Source organism: Branchiostoma lanceolatum, chromosome 19 (genome assembly GCF_035083965.1).
Source record: "Branchiostoma lanceolatum isolate klBraLanc5 chromosome 19, klBraLanc5.hap2, whole genome shotgun sequence".
In the NCBI taxonomy this organism is placed as follows: Eukaryota; Metazoa; Chordata; class Leptocardii; order Amphioxiformes; family Branchiostomatidae; genus Branchiostoma; species Branchiostoma lanceolatum.
Window position 1 is genome coordinate 7,176,168 of NC_089740.1, and position 13,669 is coordinate 7,189,836.

Genomic DNA, 13,669 nt, shown 5'->3' on the forward strand with positions numbered 1-13,669 from the left:
GATAGAAATACTGGAAATTTCAGAGGGTAAAGAATTTATAGCTCTGTATAGATTACACTGTCCTTGAACATTGTACAGCTGTCTTAACTTTCGAAATCTGTTCTGAATGTTTTGAACTGTTGTTTTTTTAAGCTTGCAACTGTATTTTTTGTGAGTTATATAATGTCCTAGTCTGTGCTAGACTGACTGACAGTAGTAAATTATAAATCATAATTGATCTAGTAAACAGTATACTGAAAGCTTGTGTTATAGTAAGGCAGGAGATATTTGCAGAGGGTTTTTCCAAATTGCAAGTAGAATTTCTGACAATATTGCTGGTAACAAACAGAAAAACGGATTTCGAGTAGTTGCTGTAGACGGAAACTAAATGCATTTTTTGGACTTTCACGAAAAATTATGACAGTCACTGTGTTGTAATGGTACCACAAATTTTGTCTTGAAATCTTATGTGGTCTGTGTTTTATGCTGATCAATGGTATCATGTTTTGTTTTTCTGCAGATGATCTAGACATAGCTCCTGACTTCTTTGACTACTTCCTGAGCACACTCCCAGTGTTACAGCAGGACTCATCCCTCTGGTGTGTCTCTGCCTGGAATGACAACGGAAAGGAACACATGACAGACACCAACAGACAAGGTCGGCTAGCGTTGGTTGTATTTTGTTCACAGTCATTGGTTGAAGGATTTTTGTTGTGTTAGTGGTGAATGGATATTTGCTCTTAAACATTAACTTAACCTTTAGTACACCAAAGTAGCCGTTTTTGCTCTTAAACATTAACTTAACCTTTAGTACACCAAAGTAGCCGTTTGGCACCCCATTCCCTATTGGTTACAGAGTTAGGCAGCAGGGAGAAGATTAAGCAAACCAAAACTGTGTGTGTGTCAGTGTGTGTCACTGTGTGTACATGCCTACAGATATTTTGTAAAATGAAATGATGAAATGAGTTTATTCAAGGCTAAATAAAGGTGGTAAAGGAATAACAATCATGTTCAATGTTTGTTGGAATTCAGAGAAATACAGATACCAGTTGTTATAAATGGCAGGCTTTATATGTACCCTAGTGGGGCATCTTTATGAGACCTATTTGCTGCTGTCCTCGGTGCTGAAAGTGTTTCCTGATGTTTCTTTTCTTTGTCCTTGGTACTGAAAGTGTTTCCTGCTGTTTCTTTTCTTTGTCCTTAGTGCTGAAAGTGTCTCCTGGTCTTTCATTTCTTTGTCCTTGGTGCTGAAAGTGTCTCCTGGTCTTTCATTTCTTTGTCCTTGGTGCTGAAAGTGTTTCCTGGTGTATCTTTTCTTTGTCCTTGGTGCTGAGAGTGTTTCCTGATGTTTCTTTTCATTGTTCATGGTGCTGAAAGTGTTTCCTGATGTTTCATTTCTTTGTCCTTGGTGCTGAAAGTGTTTCCTGATGTTTCATTTCTTTGTCCTTGGTGCTGAAAGTGTTTCCTTGTGTTTCTTTTCTCTGTCCTTGGTGCTGAAAGTGTTTCCTTGTGTTTCTTTTCTCTGTCCTTGGTGCTGAAAGTGTTTCCTTGTGTTTCTTTTCTTTGTCCTTGGTGCTGAGAGTGTTTCCTGATGTTTCTTTTCCTTGTTCATGGTGCTGAAAGTGTTTCCTGATGTTTCATTTCTTTCTCCTTAGTGCTGAAAGTGTTTCCTGATGTTTCATTTCTTTGTCCTTGGTGCTGAAAGTGTTTCCTTGTGTTTCTTTTCTCTGTCCTTGGTGCTGAAAGTGTTTCCTTGTGTTTCTTTTCTCTGTCCTTGGTGCTGAAAGTGTTTCCTTGTGTTTCTTTTCTTTGTCCTTGGTGCTGAAAGTGTTTCCTTGTGTTTCTTTTCTCTGTCCTTGGTGCTGAAAGTGTTTCCTGGTGTTTCTTTCCTCTGTCCTTTGTGCTGAAAGTGTTTCCTGGTGTTTAACTTCTTTGTCCTCTGTGCTGAAAGTGTTTCCTGATGTGTTTTTTTGTCCCTGGTGATGAAAGTGTTTCATGCTGTTTCTTTTCTCTGTCCTTGGTGCTGAAAGTGTTTCCTGGTGGGGTTTTTTCTTTGTCCTTGTTGCTGAAAGTGTTTCCTGCTGTTTATTTTCTCTGTCGTTTGGTGCTGAAAGTGTTTCCTGATGTTTTATTTCTTTGTCCTTCGTGCTGAAAGTGTTTTCTGATGTTTCTTATTTTTCAGACTTGCTGTACAGAACTGACTTCTTCCCGGGCCTGGGCTGGATGATGCTGAAGAACATCTGGGATGAGTTGGAACCCAAGTGGCCAGCCAGGTGGGTTTCAAATCTAAGAATTTTTCTGACTTCTTTTGAATGTTCTTTGGTTAAGTGTATTTAAAGTATTGGATTGGTTGGGTATTTGTCTTCACATGTAGGTGCACAAGGATGGGGCAGGGAATAGTCTGCATTTGCTGGCAGATGCTAGCTTTATTGTAAAATGTTTATTTCTTGTGTTTATTAGGTTCTGAGGGATGCTTTTTTGTTCGTTGTCATGTGTTTTTTTTCCATGGTGGGGTATTTGCCTTAACATACAGGTGAACAAAGATGGGGCAAGAATATTTCTGTATTTGCATGCAAATGTTAGCATTGTTGTAAAATGTATATTTCTTGTGTTTTGATAGTTTCTGGGATGACTGGATGAGGCACCCAGACCAACGGAAAGACCGGGCCTGTATACGCCCGGAAATCTGCAGGACTAGTACATTCGGCAGGGTGGGGGTCAGCAAGTAAGTTTCCATGGTTTTCTATATCCACTTCCCTTAATAACATTTTGTGTATGGTTGCACCCTTAGCAGGAATATGGTTAATTTTCCAGTTGTCAAGTTTTTAACACTCAAGTATCAGGCAATTTGCACATGTGTATACACCAGTTACAATACTGAAATACAATTTATGGCATAGTTGGTAAAGTGTTTGATCCCCATCAGGATCATACCAAATATTTTTAAGAAATGGTACATACTGCTTTCTCTTCAAAGCACTCAGCATCTGGGAAAGACTATAATGGTAGTTAAACACACGTGACTACCAGTGGACTAGCCCTCGATCTGCTGTAGTGACTTGCACAAATGTGTGGCCCAAGGGCTACAGAAATGGATATGGGCGCCACCCCTATGCGTCTTATCAAGACACCTGAATCACTTAAACCTCGTAACTCAATACTTTTTTAGACAGAGTAGGATTTGTACCATTATCAGATGATGCTGTCATGAATAAAAAGCTTAGAATGCCTCCATACTAGCCTGTGCCTTTATGTTCTTCTCTCCCACAGGGGCCAATACTTTGACAAACATCTGAAGTTCATCAAGCTGAACACGAAGCCTTTTGATTTTACGCATACCGACCTCTCCTACCTCCTAAAGGTATGTCCAGAACGTACATGTAACTTACATTGTGTCATTCTACATAGGTTTCTTACGAATCCATACTCAATTTTTTTTGTATCCATATTTTTTAGCCTGGGTGACATTGTATTTAGTACTAGGGCTCCCATACTTGCTCCTTCAAAATATCAAGTATGGGAGCCCTGGTAAGCTAGATACTGTAGCATGGCATCTTGGCTAACCTTATTTTTAGTTATCATACATTCTTTAGAGATAGCAAATACATGTACACTGAGTATATTACTATAGTTAACTATTAGAAATAGATAAATATCATTGTACCCAAGACTCAAAGTACCTTGTACAATGTAGACAACTGCATATTCCTAAATACTTATCTCAACTTTTGCTTTCACCCTACTTTTACAAAACTGATGATTCTCAGCCATGTGTGTTTTATGAAAAGCTGAATATTCTTGATGTCTTTTTTCCAGGACAACTATGATAGAAGATTCATTAGTGAAGTATACAGATCACCACAACTGACTGTGAAAGAAGTCATCGCCAACCAACACTCGGAGCACAACGTTGTTAGAGTTCAATACAAGACCAAAGAAGAGTTCAAGGGATTCGCTAAACAGTTAGGCATCATGGATGACTTGAAGGTGATTTCTTTTTATTTATTTCTATTCCACACTGGTCATGTGGCGTAACGGCAGGTGTTTGGCGCGGAACCCGGAGGTCCTAGGTTCAAATCCTGTTATGTCATCGATCTTGTGTCAGGGCTAACCCTTTGTAATAGCCTTCGGCTAGTTGGGTAGCCCTGGCTGTGTAAGGTTCGGCGCGTTCCATTTGCCGTTGGCCAAGGAATACATGTTCCATTCGGGTTACCTGAGGTCATGTTGCAGGAACACACGCGCAATGAACGACACATACAAATAAATGTAGCTTAGATCATTACAAAACATCCATCATTGTATGGGGAGGGAGTGAAATATGCTGTATTTGCTCAGGGGCAAATGATGGCCTTTCTAGTATATTCCGATTTGGTGCGAAACTGACCTTTCCTTTTGAAAGACTTTGGTGATTCTGTTAGTAATAGAGTTGACCCGGTGCTTGTATTTGATGTAACTCTTTAGCATGACACACCAGAGCTTTATTGTTAACTTTCCCATTGTTTGTTTATCTATTTGTCTGTTTGTTTGTTTGTTTATTTGTTTGTAGGCTGGTGTTCCAAGGGCAGGTTACCATGGCATTGTCAGCTTCATGTTCAAAGGTCGCCGGGTCCACCTGTCACCCCCCGCGGACTGGACACAGTACGACCCGTCCTGGAGCTAACACCACACAAACCATGCCGTGGACACTGCCACTTTTCACCATGGGGGAGTACATTTTTTACATGGGAAAATTAGGTGCAAACCAGGACCAAGGATGTTATATATAGGAAGATGGCTTGCCAGGACCTACCACCCCTCCTTAAGGAATGGTTTCATCCATACTGACCAATACTGGACAATTCACCAATGAATCTTCTTCAGAAAAAAAACCTTGTGCTGTGTATTTTATTCCTTAAAAAATTGAAAAAGAAAATTATTATAATTCTGTTGATATTTCATACTCAACAATGTTATGCTCAGAAAAACATTGTTGATGTTATAAGAGAGGACTCCAACCCTTTGCAATGAAACAGATCCACTCTCTGCTTTTGTATATGTTTTCTCGTGAGATTTCGACTGCCAGGTACAAGTGTCTTGTTAAAGTGCAGTTCCTCTACAAGCTAAGTGTATGTATGTAATGTTTCCATCAATAGATTGGAGAGAATTTTCTCAAAAAATAAAAGCCAGGGTCCCGAATGATGTAATAATACATAAGATACCTGGTTTAACATGCAATGTACAGTTGTTCTATTTATACTAAGAATTGTAAAAACAACAGGATAGTTGAGGGTCTGTGCCCTGCTAAGCTGGTGCATTTGAAAATCTTTTTATAAACATGACTAATATTATACCTGACGTAGAAGGTAAGTTAATCCATAATGTACACAGTGAAATGTAAAGAAACAAATGTAAAAGTAAATTTTACTTAGTAGAAATACTGATATCATTTGCAACCCAGGATAATTGCTTCAGATAGCTCATACATTGTATTAGGTTTTAAAATTAATGTAAAAGCAGTATAGGTGTTGCTTTCAATGTGATTTCAATCGCCATATTATTCTGTTTCTTTACATCATTATTAACATCATAGCTGAATATTGAGCCAAACCATGAAAATCATTGTGGGAAGTTTAATATGAGTCAAAACCAATGTACATACCTAAAAGCTTTTTGTGGTCGTGTGCTAATTTTGTTGTAGTATGTAGGCTGTATTTTTTTCTTCATTTTTTTGGTACTATATGCAGTCAGCAGCTTAATGCTTTTTCACAGAACTGGGATTGAAAAGGAGACAAGACTGTTTGAAAATCTGTTCTAAATGTGGTCATATTGTCCTAAAACTTGATGAAGTGCATCTTAAGATGTTATAGGTGTTTAAGGGTGGGAGGGGGTGCTTTCATGTACAATGATTATGCTGCTTTTGCATGACTAGCATTAAACAGCTTTTCATTGATTTTGTATCTTTGCCTTGCATGAACGTAGCTGAAACCTCGCTGGGTGAAGGACAGTCGTATACATTGTATGGGCACACATCTTTTTAGTGCAGGTCACATGCTAAAATTTGTTCCTATCCAAGTTGACAATTTTATAAAATGCCGCTAAATGTATAATTATGAATATGTGAAATATCTCTTAAATTTGCTTGTAGGGTCATGCTACATGTATTAGATTTCGAAGTAACGTTAACTTGACAGAACATTTGCAATCTTTTCTGAGGAAAATAACTGATGTATTCATATTTAAAATCGTTCTGGCTCGCTCGCTATATCAAAACAATTTTTTAGGTCATGTTATCCTCAAAGATGATAAATTTGAAATTATCCTTGCTATGAGAATATTTCACTTGTTATATTTGTTGAATGGAATAACTCCATATTTGGAATGGCTTTGCATGTATCATTCACTTTTGTAATCATTGCTAATGTCTTTTTTTGGTTTGGACAATTTCACAGAAATAGAAATATATCAGAATATATGCAGCATTTGTAGCATGTAATGAAGCAAAGAGCTTTGCATTGTAATTATGTTACACATTGATATCAGTGTTGCTATGTAATACATTATTGAATCATCAGAAAGTCCTAATATTGCTTTGTTTCCTGTAAAATTGCATGTAAAAAATGTGTAGTCTGATAGTAGTACACATTGCATGAAATTTTCAGCATACAAATAATCATTGGGCATAGCAGCCTGTGTGAGTAGTGCATTAAATATATTTTGATCTTTCACATAGCAAGTTTTGACAAATGATTTTTGTTCATATTATCACAAAATGTAGTATATTAGTTGTCCTTGAAAGTAGTATGTTGTGTTATTTGTAGTTTGCTTGATATTTTTTGTATTCTATAAAGAGATCAACAACAATGACACTTGTATATTGTTTAAAGTTATAATTCATCACAGACCAATGACAGCACTCCTTTCAGCTATCAAACAGAACTATGTTATCATACTTGAAAGCATCCTGTCATTGGATGTTCAGAATGATGATTGTCCTCTGATTGGCTGATTCCCAGTGTAACTGCAATTCCACTGAACTTTGATCTGAGGGTATGGTAGAGTAGTAAAGGATTAAAAAAAAAGCTGTCAAATTCCCGTCACCTGTCCGATTGATATTCCAGGCGGAGTTCTTAGAACTGGCTTTCTTAAAAAGAAGGATTCCTATGAAAACTTAAGCAGTGATTGCTTCAAATACCATACTTTCCAAATCAATGTGCACTCATGAAACTGTTCTGGATTCAGAGTTGAGTAAAACCCTTCCACGCCCTCCAAGGAGAAAGCTGAACGCTAGTTATGGGGAAACCAGGGTACAACTATGTACAAACTTTGCAATTTGATAAACTCTGTAAAATAGAACTTCCCACAGGAAGCACCAATTGAGAAACTTCTGGCTCCTTCTAAAAAGTGTAGCAGTGCAATAAAATTTTCTTATGTGGGTTATTAAACATTTGTTTCTTGTTTTTTTCCTCACAGAGTACTGTAATGCAATATCTTGTATGCCTAAGCATTTAATGTGCTGATAGTGATTGGCTATGTGTTATTTCAGTGTAAGGGCTCAGGATTGTATACATGTACAAAAGACGAAAGATTTGGCTTCCGTTCTACTCCAGACAAACCCTAAAATAAATCTTCAACTTTTCAAGTTGGGTGGTGATCTTTCTTGTGTATCAATTCCTTGCAGCTAGGCGAAGGAAACCCTGTGCTACAGTAATGTGCCATCCTGGTATATATATACCATCCTACAACATTGTAGTGTTTTAGCTTTGGTTGCCTCTAGTGGCTTTCCTAGGTGCTGAATAATTTGGTACCCTTTTTCCATTAAATTGTTTGTCTTGGGAATGCCTGTTAGATCCGTTACCATGCTACTGTAATTCTTGATTTGTTAACGGTAACTTAGTTTTAGGTACTTTAACGGTCACTGGTTAACCACTTAAATTTCATCCTTAGCAAATATTTGCTCACTAACATTTGAGACAGTAATGTTTGTTTCCACCGTTAAAACTAAATGCAGTGAACTACCCACTTTTCTCCAACCCCTAAAATTACCAACCCCAATATGAAATGCATTTACAGAGGACCATGCGACTCGGAACCAATCAGAGATCTCGCTTATAAATTCCAGGTGAATATTCAAATGCCAGTCATGTCCTCTATTGCCTGACTATTTGGCAGGGAAGCAAGCAGAGGAGCAAACTAGAGCTAGGATGATACCAGGCTTCCCATGCCTGCTTAGCTGTCTTTCCCTTCATCTGTATGTACTGAACTACATGTACTTTGTATGTATTGAATAAAAACATTTGTATTTCCCCACCAACTAACTACGGAGATAGAGAAAAAGGATACCTACTCCAAGACACCTTTTTCTTGATTTTATATTAGATATAGTGCATGGGACAATAAAATGTGTGATTTTTTCACATTCAAGAAAATAGAAGTTTGCGATATGAAGTATGCCTGCATATCTCATACTCATAGTGCTTATCGATTGATATGTAACTTCTGTGTTGTTGCATGTGACTTGCATAGTACCAAATTTTATCCATTTCTAAATATTATCACCTATAGCTGACAACATATTCAGTATCACAACTTGGAAAATCTACATACACAAATTCAATACAGAAGTATTACCAACATCTCACAGTAAGATGTAATGTGCAAAAGCTGCCGAAAAGATAGGTTTTAATCCTATAACATTTACAGAACCGTTGGGAATGTGGTGAAGTTGGTCAATATCAATCTGAACAGTAACACTACATTATCACACAATAACTGTAAAAGGCAGAGGCTGTTTTTCAAAAAGATAATGTTTCTAATTTGATGTGTCAGCCAACACAATATTTAAAAAAAAAAGCCTCTAAGTCTAACACTATAATTGAGCATTAAAAATGCCCAGTGGATTTACCTGTGGCTTCAATAAGTAAAATTCTCATTCAAAGTTAGCATCTACAGGTAAAAACAGTCAACAATCATAACTTGACTGGTCAGGATGAAAAAAAAGAGCTGAAAGTTCAGTAAAGAAATTAAGCTAAAATATGCAGATAAAAAGATTGATCTGAGACAGCTTAGTCTTTCTTTTTCTCTTAAGGCCACAGCAAGTAAATTTTATGGATGACATCCTCCGCAGACTCCAAAATTAATGAGATAGGGCGAAAAAAAAACAAGGCGGGCCAAAAAAAACAAGATTCCTATATCTTCAAATTTTGAGATCACAATTCTTGTTAAACAAGAATTGAGGCGACGAAATATGATATCATGACCAACAGGTCTTTTAGTCCTGTATTCAACCTATGTTTTAGTCCTGCATTCATTAATATATGATATAAAACCTCCTTCATTCAATAGTAAACATGTCCTTGTAGATGTGTATATATCTCAATAGACTAACTACAACAAATGCAGAAAAGATCTTGTTGTACCATCATCTGAAGCAACTACACTGGGTATTCATATGCGATGAAACACCTTGTGTATACAGCTCAATTTACTAGACCCCCCCCCCCCCCCCATTATTTATATAATGTCCTTGCTAGAACAAATGCAGAAAACAGCTTGTTATCATACCATCATGGGCAGGAACTACACTGGGTATTCAAATGCAATGAAACACCTTAGACTGTCAATGTTTACGACATATTTGCCATTTTTTGGCATGTTGGCCACCATCGGAGGGCAATGAAATTTCTTGTTTTTTATTTCGAAATCAGGCGAAAATTAATGAGCGCGCTGATGTCATCCATAAAAATTACTTGCTGTGGCCTAAGTCTTTATAACAATGCTTATGCCCTATTGTCAATCACTATATACTTTTTCTGCTTAATTACATTATCTAGCAGTCATGCATATGTGGACTGGTTTCCTCAGTAGTCAGGTAGAGGTAGTGTGATTTGTTTCACAAACTCTGGGTACTTGACGACTCCGTTGGGCTGGATGTTTGCCTCCCGCAACATGTGATCAACTGCAAAACATGGGATAAGGTAGACATTTACCTGGCACCCAGACACAAAAGATAGCTACTGACATTAGCCTGGCACCCAGTCATGTAGGATACTCAACAGACATTAGCCTGGCACCCAGTCACATAAGACAAATACTTTTCAACAGACATTAGCCTGGCACCCAGTCATGTAGGATAGATACTCTTTAACAGACTAGCACCCAGTCACTTAGGATACAATGTAGATACAAAACAACAGACATTAGCCTGGCACCCAGTCATGTACATGTAGGATAGATGCTTTTCAACAGACATTACTCATTAGCCTGGCACCCAGTCACTTAGGATAGATACTCTTCAACAAACATTAGCCTGGCACCTAGTCACTTAGGATACAATGTAGATATATTACAACAGACATTAGCCTGGCACTCAGTCACTTAGGATAGATACATTTCAAACCTTAAACAAAATTTCAGCAATTTTCACCTTCCCGATCTGTGAGTCTCTCCCCAGTTTTGGTCAGACAGTGCCTGAGCTCGGGCGCCATGACGAAGCCCCGCCCCTGTCTGTCCGTGTACTTCAGAGCGTCCAGGATCTCCTTAGCAGGGTTCTCCTTCTGAAGCTGCTGATGCATGATGGACAGGAAGTCGGAGAAGTTGATGTAACCTTTCCTGCCTAGAAAAGGTGTCAAATTACTGTGAGTTCAAAGGGACTTATTAGTTAATAAGGGTCTGCATGCGTTTTTCCATGACATGTAGCAAGCTTTTTCAATTCACCGTTGATAGTGGCTGTCAAGCTCTAAGTTGAATATTAAGCGCTGTTTGTAAATCATATATGAGGCTTAATAGGTCACTTTAATTCTACGTGGCCTTGCCAGGATCACCCCATGCAAACCCTCCTTAATTTTACAGTAACAAGGAAAAGGAAGTGATGTGCACAATGAGCGTATTACTGACAGAAAATCTGTATCGTTCACAGAGTGATAATTTCTGAAACTTGTCATCATTAAACAACTGCAAGTATTTCAGGATTTCCAGTACTGTACAAGTTTACATACATCATTTACATAACCAACATTTTCCCAAACTTATATACCTTTGTCGAATTCCTTGATGTATGCTGTAACCTCCCCCTCGGTGACGGCTAGTCCGAGGGACCGCATCACAGTCTTCAGATCGCGCGTATTGATACGGTTGTTGTGCTGTTTGTCGTACAAGGAGAAACACTCCTTGAACTCTGTACAGACAAGGAAATAATCATTATCAGTAATCTTGTTAGAGTAGAGCTCGGGTAGCTTAGATTAGATTAGATTAGAGCAGAGCAGAGCAGAGCAGAGCAGAGCAGAGCAGAGCAGAGCAGAGCAGAGCAGAGCACAGTAGACGACAAAATCAACTGATAACAATAAGCTACAGTCAAACCTGCCTAGGCGACCACCTTTTCAACGCGACCACCTGGCCATGGCGACCGCTTTTTCTCGGTCCCGAAAATTTTCCCCATAGGCACAAGCATTAAGCTGCCTGCCCAAGGCGACCACCCGTCCAACGCGACCGCGACCGCCACGAATTGGGACCGCACAGAGCACAATCCCTGCCCATGGCGGCCGCCTAATTTTTAAGCGTGTGGTGACATCAGATCATTTTGCTGTCGGATTTCAAGGAAATGTTTTCAGGACTGTAAAGGACAAAAATAAGGACAAAAATATATGGAATAGCAATGTTATAGCATCGATTCCTCCATGAAGTGTTTTAATAAAACGTTCCCCCTATAAACATTGTAAAGACGAATGTCTGTGATGTTGTTGTGCCTATCGTAATCTTATAGTTTAACGCAAACTCAGTTCCGTTTAAACTCAATTTTCAAAACGAATACGTAGTGCATGGCGTCAAAAGGCAGATTTCACAGAAATTACTATCTATTTCTTGTATTTTCAACAAAAATGTGTCTATGTCTTGCTAAATTCCGCCGAAAAATTACTTCGCGGTGGGCAAAACATCGGGCGAGAAATGTTGTTCCTTGGTCCCGACGCCATCTTGGATTTGGGGCGGCCCAGATTTGGCGTAGCGCTGACTTTTCTAAAACACGATGCTTTTGTGTATGAACATTTACGAATACTCTAGTTATTGTTGAAAATTAAAATTCTTATTTTCTTTTTATTCCCATGAATCTCACAAACTTTTATTGGACGCTGTGTGTTCTGCTGCACTGACTTACCTTTCGATGCGGTCGCACAGAGCTAATGGCGGCGCGGCGCGACGAAATTACACCGTTCCGTTTTCATCTTTAGTTGTCAGATCATGGGCAGTAGGCCTCAGCTCCGCGGACTCAAAACAATAGCGAGTTTGTCTTCCCCGCTGAGCAGTTGCGTAAGACATCCTACCCCATAGTTATGCAAATACTCCCGACGGCCCCCCGTCGTCCACGGGCGCCCACCTACGAGCGCCCTTCGGGCGAGGTCGGCTTTCGGGTAAGTTCGGGATCCGCTCAGCCTATCACCCGATATCCCGGTATATATTCGGTATATATAAAGACTCTCCTTCCGAGGCCTACAGCCTATGGTCAGATCGAAAACTTTTTGACCTTTTCATCCAGCGGTCGGCGCCCCAAAAAAGGCTGGGACCAGCAGGCGTTTTCTAGGGATCTGTCTTAGTCCTTAAAACTTCGATGATGTGCGTGTGTGTGTGTACTATTTAATGTAACATGTGAATGCGGGAGGGCGCTGCGAGATCATCGAGGCAACCATTGTTTTGTAGTAAAAATTATGACGAAAATTTGTACACGATGTAGCGGTATACAATTATTACATCGATAACGGAAAATGCATTTTTTTTAGGATCTTCCTGTCAATCAGAATTGAACCTGGTGGGGGTCATGCTGTCTAAATTCACATAATTTTCCATCCATTTACGTACTGTATTTGAAAACCTCGACCTGGAAACATGTGAGTAGAATCCTCTTCATGGCGACCACCTGTCCATCGCGACCGTTTTTGCTCGGTCCGCCGGGTGGTCGCCTTGGGCAGGTTTGACTGTAGTTCGGAGTTGCTACTACGCATGTGCAGTGTCAAAGGTGAAGGCCCCCGCGACGGAAACAAGACCCGTCTGGGCGTTGTTATGCAAATCGAGACAATGTGGAGGCGAGCACTGTTTCCGTCGCCGGGGCCTTCACCTTTGACACTGCACATGCGTAGTAGCAACTCCGAACTAGCTTATACAGTGTAATCATGTTAGAAAGTACATGTAGAGTAGAGTAGAGTAGAGTAGAGTAGAGTAGAGTAGAGTAGAGTAGAGTAGAGTAGAGTAGAGTAGAGTAGAGTTAAGTAGAGTAGAGTAGAGTAGACGACAAAATCAACTGCTAACAATACAGTGTAATCATGTTAGAAAGCCCAGCTGACCATTTGGGTGTGTCTTACTTTAGTCACGCAAGAGCTGGGTCGATTTTTTTCAGCAAAGCAAAACAAATGTTAGCAACGTTTTCTGCTCAGATAATAGTTTTTAAAAGCCTTACTTACCATTGATCTGTTCCTGTGATAGAAACTGTGCCTGAAAATGAAGAAAAAATGCGGTTAGATATTTAGATTCCTCAGAAAAAGTCCATAATATGAGGAAGAGCGAAAAAATTCTTCACCAACCCACCATTTTGAAATCAAGCTAGAGGTCAAAGGTGAATCTTAATCTTCTTAATCTTAATTTTACTGGACAAAACCCCAGTGGGGCATCTCGTCCAGGGAGGATTGGTGCACGGCTAAGCGGGCCGGTGGTGGTGGTGGTGCATAAA

At 39.3% G+C, this 13,669-nt stretch overlaps 2 protein-coding genes across 4 annotated transcripts in view; one reads left to right on the forward strand and one right to left on the reverse strand.

Annotated features, from left to right (window-relative positions):
- LOC136425436 (alpha-1,3-mannosyl-glycoprotein 2-beta-N-acetylglucosaminyltransferase-like) overlaps positions 1-7,597 on the forward strand; it is a 47,870-nt gene extending 40,273 nt beyond the window's left edge. For both annotated transcript variants that reach the window (XM_066414293.1, XM_066414292.1), the window contains exons 7-12: positions 500-637; positions 2,162-2,252; positions 2,600-2,704; positions 3,250-3,340; positions 3,796-3,966; positions 4,526-7,597. In XM_066414293.1, coding sequence (XP_066270390.1) covers positions 500-637; positions 2,162-2,252; positions 2,600-2,704; positions 3,250-3,340; positions 3,796-3,966; positions 4,526-4,639 — 710 coding nt within the window. In that variant the 3' untranslated portion in view covers positions 4,640-7,597. The remainder of the gene's footprint in view (positions 1-499; positions 638-2,161; positions 2,253-2,599; positions 2,705-3,249; positions 3,341-3,795; positions 3,967-4,525) is intronic.
- A 715-nt stretch (positions 7,598-8,312) lies between these two features.
- Positions 8,313-13,564, reverse strand: LOC136425438 (calmodulin-like protein 4). 2 transcript variants are annotated; one of them, XR_010754037.1, is made up of 6 exons: positions 13,528-13,564; positions 13,404-13,434; positions 10,991-11,131; positions 10,382-10,570; positions 9,720-9,913; positions 8,313-9,043 (listed from the first exon to the last, which is right to left on the reverse strand). XR_010754037.1 is itself a non-coding variant. In XM_066414294.1 (5 exons), exons 1-5 carry the CDS (start codon positions 13,528-13,530, stop codon positions 9,816-9,818), a joined length of 462 nt encoding a protein of 153 aa, XP_066270391.1. In that variant the 5' UTR covers positions 13,531-13,564; the 3' UTR covers positions 9,716-9,815. The 2 variants fall into 2 exon arrangements, 1 of the variants encoding a protein (XP_066270391.1); XM_066414294.1 differs by lacking the exon at positions 8,313-9,043 and having other exon boundaries at positions 9,716-9,913.
- Between the last annotated feature and the right edge of the window lie 105 nt (positions 13,565-13,669).